Here is a 19,224-nt window from a genome sequence, read left to right on the forward strand (position 1 = left end):
TAAAGTAGTATATTAGTTGTGTTGTGTGTTGATAAAAATTTATAAACATTAGAGGCTCTGGTAGAAACCTGTTTACAAAGTATGTATTCTTCCCAATTAATATTTCCAAATTAATAGTCTTTTTGCTTATTTGTAAATGGGTTTCTACCAGAGCCTTTAATTCAGTAGCATAATTACCGTATTTTCACGCATATAACACGCGCGTTATACACGATTTTACAAACCATGCATAACCTTGCGCGTTATACGCGTGAGCGTGTTGTACAAATTTTTTTTTTACATAGTTCCCCCCGACGTCCGATTCCCCCCCCCCCCCCCACAGGACCGCTCGCACCCCCACCCCGAAGGACCGCTCGCACGCACCCGCACCCCACCCCGAAGGACAGCTCGCAGCACTCCCACCCGCACCCCTACCCTGAAGGACCGCTCGCACCCCCACAGCCTCCCGACCCCCCCCCCCATCATGTAGACGCTCCTACCGATGTCCTGCTGCTGCTTCCTCTCTGCGGTCCCGGCCCTTCTGTGAGCCCTGCGCCTGCGCTGCTTCCTCTTCCGGCGGTCCTGCCCTTTCTCTGATCGCCGGAAGAGGAAGCAGCGCAGGGCTCATAGAAGGGCCGGGACCGCCGAGAGGAAGCAGCAGGACACCGGTAGGAGCGTCTACATGATGATGGTGGGGGGGGGGGGGGGTCGGGAGGCTGTGGAGGTGCGAGCGATCCTTCGGGGTGGGGGTGCGAGCGGTCCTGCGGGGGGGTGAATCGGACGTCGGGAGGGGGGGCAGCAGGCTTTCAGGGTGGGGACAGGACTTCAAGGGAGAGAGGAGAGTCGGGGCGGGCGAAAGGAGAGTCGGGTTTGCCAGAGGAGAGTCGGGGCGGGCGAAAGGAGAGTCGGGCCGCGACGGGAGAGCCGGGGCAGCATGTGCGGTATACGGGTGTGCGCAGTATACAAAATTTTTTTAACGTATATTTCGGTTTCCGCGCGCGCTATACCCTTGTGCGCATTATCTACGTGAAAATACGGTAAATGAAATAACTATTTCTGTAGTTTATAGGGACAGAGGGGATTCCTCGCGGGGACGGATGGGATTAGATTCCGACCCTCGAGGACTGGAGTTGCCCATGCCTGCTCTAGATCAGTGTTTTTCAACCTTTTTTGGGCAAAGGCACACTTGTTTCATGAAAAAAATCACGAGGCACACCACCATTAGAAAATGTTAAAAATTTAACTTGAATAGGAATCAAATAAACACAAAGAAAGTATTTTATAATGCTGCCACCGCCAACAACACCGTTGGCGGCGGTGGCACTCAAGTGGCTAAAGAGCCGCAGTTTGCCGGCCTAGGGACAACACTGGAGGGTGGCCAGCTGTGCACCCCCTTGGGACGTAAACCCGGGGTGGGGCAGACCGCCCCCCCCCCCCCACCCTGGTATGCCACTATCTGTACCTCACTCCCTCCCTATGACCAAAAGTTCTCCTTTCTTCTATTCCCCGTGTACACAACCATCTCTTTCCCTCCCTTCCTCTCTCCCAAGTCCATTTCTTCTGTGTCCAAAAACGCATTCCCTCCCCCACCTCAGCATCTCTTTCCCTCCCTTCCTCTCTCCCAAGTCCATGCCTTCTGTGTCCAAAAACCCATTCCCTCCCCACCTCAGCATCTCTTTCCCTCCCTTCCTCTCTCCCAAGTTCATGCCTTGTGTCCAAAACGCACTCCCTCCCCCCTTTTGTGTTCGTGTTTGCCTCCCAGCTCATCTTTTCAACTTTCTCAGCAAAACGAAGCTCAAGCCGTGAGGCTTGTCTTCTGCTTCCTGCCTGCCCTGCCGCGCACAAATAGCCGAACGGAAGTATTCTCCGACGTCAGCGCTGACGTCGGAGGGCAGGCTTTGCTTAAGCCCTCCCTCCGACGTCAGCGCTGACATCTGGGAACGCTTGCGATCGGCTATATGTTAGCTGCAGGGCAGGCAGGAACAGAAGACGAGCCTCGCGGCTCGAGATATATTGAACTCCGCGGGTCCCCCGTCCAGCTCTCTCCTGTCCACGTGGGGCGGACCGCCCCTCTCCCTAGACTGGTGGTACTGCCCTGATGGCGGCCCTGACCGTACGGCACACCAGGCAACATCTCGCGGCACACTAGTGTGCCACGGAACAGCGGTTGAAAAACACTGCTCTAGATTATGCAAAGATATTAAGAAATAGAAAAAAGATTAACCAGTATAAACAAGATACTCAAAAAGGTTAACCACCCCGCAGATTAGTTACATGAAGGAAAGAATCTCAGAATTGCCACTCCGTGGATCATAATGAAATTATCCAACTAAGGAATTGTGGCAGGAGTATCTTTCATAGATCCAAAACCTTCATATTATTAATGTGTTTGTTAAAACACTTCAAAAAATTATTAAATAGATTACTACTTTAAAAATATGTTCTTTTTTTGTAGAGATTTTTAATTTTTTTATCTAAATATGTGACTCAATTGTGCAAAAAGCTGCAAACGCACTTCATCCTCATCTAATTAAAGTGCAAATGCTCTGTGCAAATAACAGTCTTATACTAATTGAAAAGACAGAAGCACTGATCTTTTTAACTTATGTTCAGTTAAAGTGCAAATGCTCTGTGCAAATAACAAATTTTATAATAATTAGAAAGGACAAAAGCACTTATCTTTTAGCTTATGTCCAAAAGTAGCAACATAGATTAAACTGTCGCTATAGCCCCTTCAGTATTATCCAACGGGAACCCGTTTCGCCGCTGCAAGGCGGCTTCTTCAGGGTTTTTAAAGTCGGGCTAATGGTGTAGCTCTACCAATGGAGATATGCTAGTATATGAAGGTTTTGGATCTATGAAAGATACTCCTGCCACAATTCCTTAGTTGGATAATTTCATTATGATCCACGGAGTGGCAATTCTGAGATTCTTTCCTTCATGTAACTAATCTCCGGGGTGGTTAACCTTTGTGAGTATCTTGCTCTAGATTATGACCAACCACCAAAAGAACTGCTGAAGCTTCTTCTTCATGACATTTTGCGTGAGATTTTCTACAAAAAATCTAGAAACTCCACTTTCTATTCCTGTGGCTCCTAGAAAGCTTGACTCATTATACAGAGTGACTCCTATTCCTGGGTTCGATAAACCTCAGCTTCATAAGAACATAAGAATTGCCATCTCCGGATCAGACCCTGGGTCTAACACGCGGAGGCCCCACCAGGTGTACCCTGGCCTAGTTTTAGTCCCCATATCACCGTATGCTTCTCAAGGGAGATGTGCATCTAATTTACTCTTAGATCCTAGAACGGTAGATTCTGCAATTACTTCCTCTGGGAGAGCATTCCAGGTGTCCACCACTTGCTACGTGAAACAGAACTTCCTGATATTCGTCCTGGACCTGTCCCCCCTCAGCTTCAGTTTATGTCCTCTTGTCCGTGTCACATTGGACATTGTAAATAACTGCTTCCCCTGCTCTATTTTGTCGAATCCTTTCAGTATTTTGAAAGTCTCGATCAGGCTCCTCGCAGTCTCCTCTTCTCAAGGGAGAACAACCCCAGTCTCCTAAGTCGTTCCTCGTAGTCCAGGTTCTTCATACCTTTCACTAGCTTCGTTGCTTGTCTCTGCACCCTCTCTAGCAGTTTTATATCTTTCTTTAGGTATGGAGACCAATGCTGGACGCAGTATTCCAGGTGCGGTCTGACCATGGCTCTGTAGAGTGGTATTATAACTTTCTCTGATCTACTCGTAATTCCCTTCTTTATCATGCCTAGCATTCTATTTGCTTTCTTCGCCACCGCCACACATTGTGCCGACAGCTTCAGGGTCCTATCTATCAGTATACCCAGGTCCTTTTCCTGTTTGGTCTTTCCCAGAGTTACACCTGACTTGCTATACTTGTGTTCTTTATTTTTCCTGCCTAAATGCATCACTTTGCATTTTTCCACATTAAACTTCATCTGCCATTTATCTGCCCACCTCTCCAATTGATTCAAGTCGATCTGGAGTTCCTCCCTTTCCTTCTGCGATCTGATTGCCCGGCATAGCTTTGTGTCGTCTACAAATTTGATGATTTCACTGGATGTTCCTTCTTCTAGGTCATTTATGAAAATATTAAATAAGATGGGTCCAAATACCGAGCCCTGGGGTACACCGCTAGTCACTTGTTCCCATTCTGAGTCTCTTGTGGTGGAGTCAACCTTGGAAGTCTGCAGGGGCAAGCAGAGGGTAAAGCAATGGACAAATTCGGTAAACTCCTTTACCAAAATGCAATGTTGGCAAACCGAGCTGGAAAGTATAATTTCCATTTTTCATTCTACCTTGAAACATCTGGTTAAGCAGTTTTCAGCTTTTCTTTTTTTTTTTCCATTATATTTTTATTTTCAAATTTTACAAAAAGTGTACATAATAATAAAATACATTTGATATATGCATGGTATCACTTTTATATCTAACACAATGTATGTCTGAGTTTGATTTTCCCCTTCACCCTCCCCCCACCCTTTTATTGCTTTAATATAATATTTTCAAATTTTATAAAAGTATACAACATATTGGAATACAATTGATAATTATTCAATAACATATTTATATCTACTACAATATATTCTGGATAAATTTTATTCATTTTCCCTCCCCCCACCCTTCTATTATTTTTTAATCATTTGTTACATTTTGTATCATATATTATAATATATTATATATAAATTGTTTTCCTTATCCCCCCTATATGTGTGTCATAAAAAAAAAAAATCTCTAAAAGAAGAAAAGAAGAAAAAGTATTCTATTATTTAATCATTGCAGTATTTTGTCAATGGCCCCCATATTTTTATAAATTTATTATATGTCCCCTTTTGTACTGCTATTGTTCTTTCCATTTTAAAAACATGGCATATTGTATTCCACCAAAATGTGTAGTTTAGGTTGTTGTAATTTTTCCAATTGTTAGTTATATGTTGAATGGCAACCCCTGTCATAATTAATAAAAGTTTATTATTTTCTGGTGAAATTTGACTTTTTTTTCTCATCATTGTTCCAAATAAAATTGTATCATATGATATTGCAATATGATTTTCCATTAATTTATTAATTTGTGGCCAAATTGAATTCCAAAATATTTTAATATAAGGACAATGATATAATAAATGATCTAATGTCCCTGGTTCTAGATTACAGTGCCAGCATTTATTGGACTTAGAACTATCTAATTTTTGCAAACGTGTAGGGGTCCAAAAAGCTCTATGTAATAAAAAGAACCAAGTTTGTCTCATAGATGCTGACACTGTACATCTCATTCTCCAAGACCAAATTAGTGGCCATTGAGATGCAGTAATTTGATGCTTAATCTCAATGCTCCAAATGTCTCTTAGACCATTTTTTGGTTTTTTATTCAAATATCCAGATATTAATTTATACCACAATGCGGCTTGATGTCCTAGGAAGTCTGCTTTAAAGCATAAGAACTTTAAACTATATTGATTGTTTAATGATTTCCATTCAGGGAACCCAACCTGAATGGCCTGCTTCAATTGCAACCATTTAAAACTTTGTGTTTTATTAAGACCAAATCTATGTTGCAATTGTGAAAAATCCAGCAGTTTACCTTCTGAAATAATATCATCTAGAGATCTAATTCCTGCAATAATCCAGTTCTTCCAAAGGATTTGAGCTCCGCCAATTTTGATCTTGGAGTTTATCCATATGGATTGATTAGTTGATTTATATATTGGGATGGGTGTTAATTTATCAATAAATCTCAATGTTTTCCAAGTATCCATTATTATTTTATTTTCTCTGTATCTTTTAGGTATATTAATACTTGGTAAATGAACTAAATTTAGGGGAAACATAAGGCGCCATTCCAAATATAACCAATCAGGTGCATTATCTATAAGTTCTGGGAGGATCCAATACATACCCTGACGTAGAATATAGGCTTGATGGTACCTATAGAAATTTGGAAAATTTACCCCTCCCTCCTTAATTGATTTTTGTAAGGTTACTAAAGCTATTCTAGGTGTTTTACCAAGCCAAAGAAATTTTGTTAAAATTCTATTAAGCTTCTTATAAAAGGACCCCTGAAAATAAATAGGTATCATACTCATTTGGTAGCAAACCACAGGCAACATCATCATTTTAATAGTTTGAACTCTGCCCCACCAAGATATATGTAATGGGTTCCATTGTTCACATAACTCTGTTACTTTTTTTAATACATATTTTTCATTTTCTTTTACAGTATCTTCAATTGTTTTTTTAACTTGAATGCCTAGATATTTAAATCCTTCTTCTTTCCATATGAATGGAAAAATATCAAATAATCCTTTTACACAGTAAACATTCAAGGGTATAATTTCAGATTTATTCCAATTAATTTTATAACCTGAAAATTTGCCAAACTTATCAATTAATTCCAATAAAGAAGATAAGGTAGACTCTGGATTTCTCAAATAAAGCAAAATATCATCAGCATAAGCCGAAATTTTATATTCCATATCTGAATATGGAATTCCTTGTATCTCCCTTGTTTGCTGTATTGCTAACAATAAGGGTTCTAATACAACATCAAATAACAAAGGAGATAAAGGACAACCTTGTCTAACTCCCCTCTGCAATTGAAAACCATCAGATATCTTATTATTAATATTTAATCTTGCAATCGGGAAGCTATACAATATTTTTACCATTTGTATAAATCCAGAACCTATACCAAACCATTCTAAAGCCTGATACATAAAATTCCATTCTACCCTATCAAATGCTTTCTCAGCATCTAATGAAACTGTAAAAGCCGGTTCATCCATTTTTTTTGATAAGTTTAGCATGTGAAATAATAGTCTAGAGTTATTGGAGGAATGTCTTTTAGCAACGAAACCCGTTTGATGCATATCTATAATATGTGGGAGAGCTTTGGCTAATCTCAAAGCCAAAATTTTCGCCAAAAGTTTATTATCAACGTTTATCAAAGATATAGGCCTGTAGTTTGAAACCAAAGTAGGATCTTTATTTGGCTTAGGCAAAACAATTATTATTGATTCAGCCATAGTACCTTTTATATTACCTTTTATAAGTTGTGTCTGATATAATTTTAATAAATGTGGGGAGAGGATATTTTGAAATGTTTTATAAAATTCTACTGTGTAACCATCACCACCTGGAGCGGATCCAACTCTAAGAGATCTCAATGCTGTTTCTAATTCTTTTAATGATATAGGTTCTTCTAAACTTCGTTTTATATGATCAGGAATCTTAGGTCCATTTATTAAATCTAAAAATTTTTTTCCATCTTTTTGTTTCTCCAAATAAGGTTCGGAAGAATATAGATCCTTATAAAAATTTAAAAATTGTTTTAATATTATATTTGTTTGATTTGTTATTATACCATTATCATCTTTTATTCCATTAATATTAGTTCTCCTTTTTTTTGCCTTAAGATAATTTGCTAATAATTTTCCCGCCTTATTAGAATTTCCATAATACACCGTTTGTTTGGAAAACAAATCTTTTCTTATCATTTTTGAAGTTAATTCATTATATTTACCTTTTACTTTCAAAAGAGCTTGCAAAACTTCATATTCCCATTTACTTATCAATTTAGCTTCTAATATTTTTATTTCTTTTTCTAATTCTATATATTGTTTTTTAATTTGTTTCCTAATAAAAGCTGAATATGATATGATATTACCCCTCATAGTTGCTTTAAATGCATCCCATACATTCTCTATAGATGTATCTTCCACTAAATTTATTTGAAAAAATTCATTAATTTGTGTTTTAAAATTTTCCAAAAATTTGTCATCCACAAGCAATGCATTATCAAATCTCCAAAGAGGTCTATTATTTTCTAATTGATCTAATTGTAATTCTATCCATATTCCCGCATGATCCGAAATGATAATAGGATCAATGGAGGCTTTAATCACTTGTTGCACTTTATTTGTTGAAACAAAAATATAATCTATTCTTGAAAATGATTTATGAACCTGTGAACAAAATGAATACTCCTGATCATTAAAATGAAGAATACGCCATATATCTTTCAAATCACATGATCGAATTAAATTATCTAGACCTAAAGATTTAATATTTTTACCTGGTTTTTTATCCAATAATGGATCCATTACAGCATTAAAATCTCCAGCCACCACTAAATTAGAGGCAGCCAGTGGTAATAACATATTTTGTAGCTTTTTGAAAAACTCTGATTGATTCGAATTAGGGGCATATATATTAAATAACGTCAGGGTATCATTTCCCATACCTATATCGATATGTATCCATCTTCCATGTGGATCTGAATTTTTTACCTTTATATTGGCCATACATTTTTTATTTATAAGGATTGCAACCCCTGCTTTTTTACCCACTGCTGGAGCAAAAAAACATTCTTTTATCCATCCACCTGATAATTTCTGTGATTCCTTCATATTAAGATGGGTCTCTTGCAGACAGTAAATATCTGCATTTTGTTTTTTTAAAAATGTTAATATTTTTTTCCTTTTAATTACGTGATTCAGGCCATTGACATTAATAGAATATATTTTAAAAGACATTATATATTTTAATATTTTTCATTATCTTATTCTTCCTCTCCTCTTTCATATTTAATATCCAAAAAATTTTTTTCACGACACACATATTTAACCCTAATGTATCTCCCTTAATTATTCTAATAAATATTCTCCTTATCCCTCCCTTTCCCACCCAATACATTGGCTGCTTAAGGATACACATTGGAACTGTAATCCTAACACTCTCCCCATTCCAGGCAATCAATATTCAATTGTTTAAACAAATTTCCCTTCTATTTATCTATATTGATCTTTTATATTTATTTAATCATTTTCCATAACATTTTATTAATGTATCATTTTCCATTTAACAATATGTTAATTTGTATTTCCTTAGTATTATGATTTCAACATATAATTATTTTAAAACATATATGCAGTGTATTATTTAATAATTTTCCTGTATTCTGTTCTTTCTTTCATATAATTATTATTGTCTTTTCTTTGTATTGTTTTCCTCCATTTCTTCAAATATTTCGATATGTTATATTTTCTAATTTTTCATAGAGTCTTCAAAACCATCTTAATATATTATGTTAATATATCATAGGTTCTGGTTTAGAGAGAAAATCTTTTAGTTTTTCGGGATCCTCAAAATATAAGGACTTGTCTCCAGATGACACTCTCATTTTCGCCGGGTAGTATAGACCATATTTAAATCCTTTTTCTTTGAGTAGAGGTCTCATGTCTAGTAGTCTTTTTCTTTTAGTTGCTGTGTTTTTGGCGAAGTCTGGTAAAAACCATAATCTTGATCCTTTATAATTTAAGTTTTTATCTTTTTTTGCAGCATTTAGTATCTCTATTGCTTGTTGGTATCTCAACATTTTGAAAATGATTGGTCTTGGTCTGTTTTTATTTTCTAAATTTTTAATTGGGATTCTATGCGCCCTTTCAATTTCAATTGGTTGTTTCAAGTCTAATTGTAGAATTTTTGGAATTAAATTTTCAAGGAAAAGGATAGTATTTTTTCCCTCTAAATTTTCTTGTATTCCAAAGAGTTTGATGTTCTTTCTTCTTCCTCTATTCTCGTAATCCTCCAGTTGATCTTTTAATTTATTTAATTCTAGGCTGTCGTTTTTACATCTTTTTGATTCACATTCTATATTTTCCATTTTTGATTCTAGTTCAGTTGTTCTTTTGTTGTTAACTTCCATTTGTCTATGTATATTTAAAATTTCTTCTTTCATTTCAGACATATTAGTTATAGTTTCTTTAAGCATTTGTTTGATTTGTTTTAATTCTTCCATGACTTCAGCTTTGCTTAATATGTCTGGTTCATCAATAGGAAGTGGTATCTTGCTTGGTGTTATTTGATCTTGTTTCTGTCTTTTTGCAGATGTACCAGCCTCATTTTTGTTTTGTCTGGTACTTGCCATGTTGTTGTTTTCTTTTTCTTGGTTCTTCTTTCTTTATATTTATTAGGAGACACAATAGTCACTTTCAGTCAAAGTTCCTCTTTTGGTCAATTTAATTTTTTTTTTTTTTTTTTTCAGCCTGCCTTCACTGTCTCTCTGTATCAGTTTCAATATTTCGCCGCTTGTCTCTTTTCTTTCAAGTCTTCAATTGATGTCGATCTCTCTATCAAAATATCTCCTTTGATGAATAAATCCTTTTTAATTAATTTTTTTTTTTTTTTCTTTTTTCCTGTTATCTGCTTCAATGCCGATCCAACGCTGAGAGTGAGCAAACAAGAAGATTGGCTTCAGGCTATAAGATCAGTATAATCACTCAGGTCTCCGTTTCAGCTTAATCTGGAAATGGCTGCTTCAAACTGCCACACTTAGGAGTTCAACTCCACATCAGTACAGAGACAAGCCGTTAGAATCAGTAATTTATCTTTCCTTATCCCCTCTTTCTTTCTTGTCAGACACCTCTCAGTTAAATTTGAATAATTTACCGTTCTGAGAAAGCTGCAAGTCTTCTTCAATTTAAGTCTTCAAGAGCCTTCTCTCATTTTCTTAGCCTTCAAATCGGCAAATGATATAATCACACTTTCTTTAACTTTTATGACCTTCAGTATCATCAGATTGTTTTCGCTGATATTTCTTTTTCCTTTTTATATGTTATCTGTCTTGATGCTGCGCCGATTTAGCGCCGAGGGAAAAACAATAAAAGTATCAATCAATTAGTCTCTCGGCTCCGACTCAGCGCTTCAAACCGCCACAGTTCAGGAATCTAGCTAACAACGGTCTCACAATAGGATCCGTCCCTTTTTCAATATTAGTCAGTTAATAAAATTTTTTTACAGCTCTTCTCACTTTCATGCCGTATCACCACACAGAAAGACCGGTAAAATTAGTTGTCTTACTTTTCTCCTTCGCTTCAGATCTTTTCTGCGTTTTTTCTGACAGGAAATGTTTTCTTTTTTTTATATTTAAGTTATTATCTTCAGCATTTGATTTTCTGTTGTCACAGTTTTCGCCGATTTTATCACTCCCCTTGTTCTCTTACTTCGGGATTTATCCCCTTCAGCAGGCACAAGTTTTTATTCAAACAACCGTCAGCTTCCTGCCACCAGTGTCTCTCCGCTCTAGTGCCCCGATGTCTTCACTTCAGCGCTAAAAACTTTTTCAGTTTCAGAGGAGGACAATATCCAATCTGCCAACTCTTCTCTCTTTAATTTCTTCTGTCTTTAATTCAATGTCTCGCCGTCTCATCGATGAGGGAGAGTAAACCGGCAAATCTCTCTTTGGTTTCTCTTACTCAGTTCTTGTCTTCGTTTCTTCAAGAGGATGTTAAATATAGATTTTCAATAGTTTCTGCTTCAATTGTGATTATTTTCAATTGAAATAAATAGTATTGGGATATTTTTATTTAATGTCAGTTGCCCATTTGGAGAGGAGCGTCGCGATCACACATCCATTCTGTGCTCGCGTTAAGCCACGCCCCCCCCAGTTTTCAGCTTTTCAAAAATACATTCCCTCACACAAAACTCAAGCTTTTCAAAATCTTATTGCTACAGTTTTCCAATTGAGGAAGTATATAGTTCGTTCTACCTATGACACATTTAAACTTACCTCACGAGTGGCAGCCATGTCGGTGGCTATGAGATGCCTTGCCTGGCTCCGTGTCTCTGAACTTGATGTCAACCACCAAGATCGTTTAGCTAATGCTCCGTGTCTTGGGGTGAACTTTTTGGACCATTCATGGACATGAGACCAGGTGGGACACATTGGTCAAACCAAAGAAAAAGCCTCAACCACCTCATGCTTTCAGACCTACTTCTTCTTACCAGTGCAGGTTTACTGCTTTCACTGCTCCTTCTCAACCTAGGAAGCAAAAGAAGCAATCGCATCAACAACCTAAGCAACAGGCTGCTCAACAAAAACCTACGCAGCCTTTTTGATGTGCTCCTCAGGAGAATAGCCACTGTTCCCATTCTCAAATCTCTGCCTCAGCTGATCAGAGGACGGCTTCAATATTACATCCACTGGTGGGAGCTCATCTCTACAGATCTCTGGGTCCTAGATATCATTTGTCAGGGGCATGCTCTCCACTTTTTATACCTTACCTCCAGATCATCCTCCAAGAGTCTGTTTTGGACCCTGCACAGTCTTCTCTTTTCATTCAGAAGATTCAATCCATCCTTCTAAATGCAATCAAAGAAGTTCCTCTATCTCAGCAGAATCAGGGACTCTACTCCCAATGTTTTTTAATTTTGAATAAGACGGGAGGTATATGACCCATTCTGGATCTCAGAGATCTCAACAAATTTCTAGTCAAAGAGAAATTTCAGATGCTCTCTCTTGCCCTTCTTTATCCACTTCTGGATCAGAATGACTGACTATGCTCTCTGGATCTCAAAGAAGCCTAAATGCATAAACCAAATCATCAGGCTTACCGTAAATACCTTTGTTTTCATAAGAACATAAGAAGTTGCCTCCACTGGGTCAGACCAGAGGTCCATCCTGCCCAGCGGTCCGCTCCCGCGGCGGCCCATCAGGTCCATGACCTGTGAAGTGGTTCCTGGCCATTCTTATAACCTACCTCTGCTTCTTTCAGTACCCCTCAATCCCTCTATCCTTTAGGAACCTATCCAAACCTTCCTTGAACCCCTGTACTGTGCTCTGGCCTATCACAACCTCTGGAAGAGCGTTCCATGCGTCTACCACCCTCTGGGTAAAAAAGAACTTCCTAGCATTTGTTCTAAACCTGTCCCCTTTCAATTTCTCCGAGTGACCCCTAGTGCTTGTGGTTCCCCACGGTTTGAAGAATCTGCCCTTATCTACTTTTCTCTATGCCCTTCAGGATTTTGAAGGTTTCTATCATGTCTCCTCTTCTCCAGGGAGAACAGACACAGCATTTTTAACCTGTCAGCATATGAAAAATTTTCCATACCTCTTATCAGTTTAGTCGCTCTTCTCTGGACTCCCTCGAGTACTGCCATGTCTTTCTTGAGGTACGACGACCAGTACTGGACATATACTCCAAGTGCGGGCACACCATTGCACGATACAGCGGCATGATGACTTCCTTTGACCTGGCTGTGATACCCCTTTTGATGATGCCCAGCATTCTGTTTGCTTTCTTGGAGGCTGTCGCACACTGTGCCGATGGTTTCAATGTTGTATCCACCATCATCCCCAGGTCTCTTTCAAGGTTGCTCACCCCTAGCAATATTCCCCCCATTTTGTAGCTGAAAATCGGGTTCTTTTTCCCCACATGCATGACCTTGCATTTCTCTATGTTAAAACTCATTTGCCACTTTTTTGCCCACTCCTCCAGCCTCTTCAGGTCCCTTTGCAGGTCTTCACAGTCTTCCGTGGTTTGGACCTTGCTACAGAGTTTGGTGAATGGATGTCACTATCAGTACAAAGTCCTTCCTTTCGACCTGACATCTTCTCCCAGAGTCTTCACGAGGTGCCTGATTGTTGTGGCCGCATTTCTACGATCCCACGGTTTTCAAGTCTTTCCTCACCTGGACGACTGGTTGATCAAAGCTGTCTCATCGCAGAAGGTGGTTCTAGCAACGTCTCAGACCATTGCCTTCCTGCAAGTTTTGAGATTCGAAATCAATTTCCCCAAGTCTCATCTAATTCCGGCTCAGTTCATTGGGGCTATCCTCGATACTACTCTCATGAGAGCGTTTCTCCCTCTAGAGCACCTGAACAATCTTCTCATCCTCTGTCAACAGATGTTGAAAATTTTAATCATATCAGTGAAATGCATAATGGTTTTTCTAGGCCATATGGCTTCCACAGTTCATGTAATACCACTGGCCAGTCAGTATTACAAAATTTATTTTCTTAAAGGCCAACACTTCCACCATCCCATTCTGGGATGGCTTGGAGATCATCCATGTTTGAGAATATGCTGCTTGCTTGTCCCAGAATAAAGCACAGTTACTTACTGTAACAGGTGTTATCCAGGGACAGCAGGCAGATATTCTCACAACCCACCCACCTCCCCTGGTTGGCTTCTTAGCTGGCTTATCTTAACTGAGGGACTGCGCACCTTCGGCGGGAAGGCACTCGTGCATGTGCAGTGCGGGCTATTTCGAACTTTCCAAAGACTTAAAGTGGCGATGCACTTTTGAACTGGTCCGTGCCGGGGCTCTATCGGTGATGTCACCCATGTGTGAGAATATCTGCCTGCTGTCCCTGGATAACACCTGTTATGGTAAGTAACTGCTTTCTTACCTTGATAATATCTTTTCCAGTGGCTAGGGATAGTATGCTGAACCCCCTCTGCCCATTATTGTCAATGCGCCTGCCTGGACTTCCTGCTACTTGAAATCTGCATCTCTGAACTTTCTGACAGCTATCATATATTGGAAGACATTTTATATTGAATGTATATAGTTACTTGGCATTTCCCAAAGTTCCACATTTTTTTATGGCCTTTTGATAATAGAGATTGTTATTTGTTCCTATCCTATCCATGGCGTGTTTATGAGCTATATGCTCATATTTGTTGGGGGGGGGGATTCCCCGATTTTTCTCATATTTTCTCCTGTAGTGTTGTCGTCAGCTTTGAAACTAACTAACTGAGGGCAGCAGAGACAAGGAGAAAGTAATGAAAATAGTAATCGTTATCTCCTGCAATGGACTCAAAGGAGCGGATGTAAGACCCTTGGTTCAGCATACCATCCCTATCTACTGGAAAAGATATTATCAAGGTAAGAACCTAATCTCTCTTTTTCGAGGTGTTCTGTGATATATCCCTCCATCATTTTGATGAGTAGGAGGATGGAAGCTACTGGCCAATAGTTGGTCACATCAGAGGGGCTGAGTTAATTCCTCCTCCTGATCTGAGGCAAAGACCAGTTTTTAGGTGATACTTGAGCCATTGGGTTACTTTTCCTATGGCTGCTTTGATCAGGTAAGATGTGGAGGCTGCAGTATGCTTTGGAGTATTTTAAGAGAAGTTGTTTTGTGTCTTTGAATCTAATCTCTTCAAAATCATTCCAAGATCTGTCTGCTGGTATTTCCATAGGTGATTTTGTTGCAGTGGGTCTTGTTGGATTGATGGGGGTTCTACAGAGTACTGAAGGCTTTCTCTTTTATGCAGAGAAAAAGACCAGCACAGAAAGTGGAGATGGGTACTGCAAGTCAGAATGATGTGGACATGAGCTGGATTCCTCCAGAAACTCTGAATCAGATCAGTAAGTAAAAGAAAATTTACTAAAAATAATTTAATTACTGTAAATGCACTTTATACAAGAGTGTGTATTGAAGACTAACAAGCAGCCATAGTGGTAAAATCTGTTCTGTCACTCTTGACTGATACAAGAGTAGGAATATTCAAGAACTCGGGGTGCTATAGGGCATGATGTTGATAATCAAGATATAAATTCACTTTTCCTTCTGAGCTATTGCTGAATTAGTATTTACAACAAAGATTATGTGTACTGACAGCTGTTAAAATTATATATATATTTTTTAGAAGGGACCAGGCATTTATATTCCTTTCATAATCTCAGTAGGGATTCTTTCTTGCTTACCACTTGTCTCACTGTGGCCACAAGTCTTACAGATTCTGGCAAATAGTAGGCTCTTTGTTCACTTACAGCCAAGCTAGCCTATACTGAAGGAGTCAAGATGCATGCAGTAAGGATACTTGGTCTGAAGTTCTTCCTCTTTAGGGAGCCATAGTTCTCCAGTGACAGCAAGGATAATGCAACCACACTTGATGTTATGCCATGACTTCAAAGCCTAGAGTTTTCCAGGTGGCTTTTGGCCTGTGTTCACATTATCCTGTTTATGGAGAACCTCTGTTAAAGGTAAGCAATGCTTCTTAGTGGCCACTAGTGGATATGTAACAGAGAGAGTGGAATCCTCTGCACAGGTGTAGCTTTCCAAGTTTATTTAAAATTTGATAAAATCACTTTTACAAAATTTCAAAAGTGATGTACATTAAAAAAATGGGGGAGACAAACAATTGGGGAAATGCTGACTTACTTCAAACAAGAGGAAAGAATAGGAAAGAACAACAATCGGTATAGGAAAGAGAATGAGTAAGGGAAAAACGAAGGGGAGTTACGTTGATCGTTGTTTGCCTGCTTTAAATATCACTGTCTAATTAGCAATGGGACGGGTTATTCAAAAGCATCCCTAAATAGGTAACTTTTTAGTTTCCCTTTAAACTTGTCAAGGGTTTTTTCTTCTTGTACCTGGGCCGGTAATAGATTCCAAATTTGAGGAGTAGTGACAGAAAAAAGTGTGTTACACCTGGTAATAATTGTACGCAAGGATGAAATTGTAAGAAGATTTTTATCTTCTGATTTTAAAGTTCGAAATGGATTACAGTGTTCCCCCGGTCATTCGCTGTTTATGGTTCCAGTTAGAAAATGACACGGTGACAAAATTCATCACTGTCCCTGTCCTCGTGGATAACTGCGGGAAACCATCTTCATGTCATTCTTTAAGGAGAGAGGGAAGAATCAGAGTATGAATGGCCACAACCACTGACCCGCAAGCTTTGCTTTGAAGAATGCTGGTGTAGAAGGACCGAGGTTGAAATAGACACTAGAAAATGACATGGGATTATTTCCTGCGGTTATCCACGGGGACGGGAACGGTGATGAATTTTGTCACCATGTCATTCTCTAGTTCCAGTCATTCGTGGATTTACCGACCGCAAATGACCGGGCAGGAGAGGGCAGCAGGAGAGAGCAGCCGGAGCGCCAGCAAGTGAAGGAAATCACTCGTGGTATGCTCCGACCGCATGTCAAAGCAGCTCCTGATTGGTGAGGCCTGACTTTAGTGCAGGAAGAGGCAGTCGGAGCATACCGCGAGTGATTTCCTTCATTTGTTGGCGTTCCAGCTGCCCTCTTCTGTCTCTCCTATCTCCCCCACTAAAAACTGTATTCGCGGGTTTTCAGCATTCGTGGGGGTTCCTGGTACGGAACCTCCGCGAATATCGGGGGAGTACTGTATAAGGGGTAATTACTCTATCCAGGAATAGCGGGGCTTTAGATGTTTGTACTTTAAATGTAATTAGTGCCATTTGTTTGTATTTCTATGATTGATGGGTAGCCAATGTGCTTTGAGACAGTTTTGACCTTCTTTGGCCATTAAGTAGCTGATTTGCTGCAACATAACTCTGAATGGGAGCTAGATCCTCAAGAAATGGAGGAGTGAGTTAGATGAAACATAACTTACCCTCTTGGACCCCCAAACAGTCGAGTTTTCAGGATAACCCTAGTGAATATGCATGAGAGAGATTTACATATAATGGAAGTGACAGGTATTCAAATCTGTCTAATGCATATTCACTAGGGTTATTCTCAAAACCCTACTGGCCCAGGAAGTACAGTTTTCAGTGTAAAGTTTCTTGACTGTCAAGTTAGAGGTAGACATAGAATCTGAGTAATGAATACCAGTCATCACTGGTCTCCAGGGGATAGTTCAAACCTCCTGCTTATTTTGTGCTGGTTTTCTTCCCTAAGTTTTACTAGCCATAATAGAAAAAATAAGTAGCCTTGCCCCTACTCAAGAAACCTGGGCTCTAATTTAAAGAGCCTAGAAAAACAGGATTGATACTGAGAATAGTGCTGTTGTTTTTAAGATACTGTCATTATCCCAGGACAAGCAGGCAGCATATTCCCACATATGGGTGACGTCACCGACTGAGCCCCGCAGCGGACAGCCTCGAAAGCAAACTTGCTTGAAGATCTCGAACTTTCGAGTGCTGCACCGCGCCTGCGCGCGTGCCTTCCCGCCCGAACCAGGGGGCGCATCTCCTGAGAGGATCCTCAGTTCGTTTATTTCCGCGGAGACAAGAAGACACGTTTTCTTTCTCTGCAGCGAAATTGCCTTCTCATCACCGCGGCTGTTTCTTTTAATTTAAAGTCGGTCGCTGTGTTCATTTTATCTTTCTATTTCGTGTTTAAAAAAAAAAAAAAAAATTATATTCTTTTTTCCTTTTCAGTTCGGCCGTCGAGCTTTGGGCCTAGGCCTAGGCTCCTTCGTTCGACACGGACTTTATTTTTTCCATGTCCCGGCCTCTTACCGGGTTTAAACGTTGTCGACAGTGTAATCGGGTGATTTCGGTCACCGATCCCCACTGCCGTTGTTTACAGTGCCTGGGTTCCTCTCATTCCCCAGAAGATTGTCATCGCTGCTTTACCCTCACTCCACGAGCTTTTCGGCGGCGTTGTGCTCAATTTTTTCAACTTTTCGGTATGGAGCAATCTTCGGAGCCGGCCTCGACCGTGGCGGCTGCACCGGTCTCGAAGGCCTCGACTCCGACGACCTCGACACCTGTGGTCTCGAAGGCCTCGACCCAGACTCCGGCTGGAGTTTCGGTCTCGAAGGCCTCGACCTCTTCTACTTCGGTTGCCTCGAAGACGACGTCTTCCACGAAGCCTTCTACGGGGGGTAAGTCTCCGAGTTCCCTTTCAGGTGCCGTATCCAAGAAGCCACCAGAGTCCTCGGCGCGACCACTTTCAAAGCGTACCTCCAAGATAAGGGAATACTCACCTTCGAGGTCGCCCTCTTCGGAGCGTACTGCTGCACATACGAGGTCAGAACCTTCTGTCTCGGTGCCGATGCTGGAGGATATGTTAAAATCTATCCTCACCACTCAAATTACTTCTTTAGTGGCTCAACTGGTCCCGTCCTCGACCTTGCCTCGGGCTGACTAGCCTGTTACTCAACCGGAGCTTCCAGTCTCCCGAAGCCGATCCCGGACACCGAAAAACATTTCTTCATCGGAGTCGTCTCCGGACTCACCTCCCCCGAAGCATCGGTCGAAGCATTCGAGACATGTTGCCTCCAAGCTTCGGAGGGAGTCTTCGACGTTGGATACCGAGGCTTCTTTGTCTCGTTCTTCGAAGACGAAGCAGGGATCTCGACATCGAGCCTCCACTCGAAGCCCTTCTCGATCCAGAACCCCATCGAAGCCAGTCCGTCGAGACAGTTCTCCACACACCTCGACTCATTCTGTACCACGTACACCGGGTACTTCTCCATCCAGGAGTCTGAAGAGGAAACATTCTCTTACTCCACTTCAGAGTACAGCTTCTTCTCCTACTATGCGTATGGAATCGGACATTTCCACATACACTAGAGAAAATTCTCCATCCTACTCAGTACAACATAACTCTCGCAGTGGCTCTCCTGAAGAATCATCTGACCCAAAATCAGTTTCTTTTGCCAAATTTATTTTTGATATGGGCCAAGCTCTCAAGCTAGACCTTCATTCAGACTCTAAATATACTCCTGAGTACTTG

The 19,224-nt window shown here is 40.3% G+C and overlaps 1 protein-coding gene across 2 annotated transcripts in view; it reads left to right on the forward strand.

The window, feature by feature from the left end:
* Positions 1 to 19,224, forward strand: part of SSR1 (signal sequence receptor subunit 1) — a 93,896-nt gene that overhangs the window by 62,332 nt on the left and 12,340 nt on the right. For both annotated transcript variants that reach the window (XM_033934736.1, XM_033934737.1), the window contains exon 7: positions 15,060 to 15,153. In XM_033934736.1, the coding sequence (XP_033790627.1) occupies positions 15,060 to 15,153 (94 nt within the window). The remainder of the gene's footprint in view (positions 1 to 15,059; positions 15,154 to 19,224) is intronic.

This window comes from Geotrypetes seraphini, chromosome 2 (assembly GCF_902459505.1).
Source record: "Geotrypetes seraphini chromosome 2, aGeoSer1.1, whole genome shotgun sequence".
In the NCBI taxonomy this organism is placed as follows: Eukaryota; Metazoa; Chordata; class Amphibia; order Gymnophiona; family Dermophiidae; genus Geotrypetes; species Geotrypetes seraphini.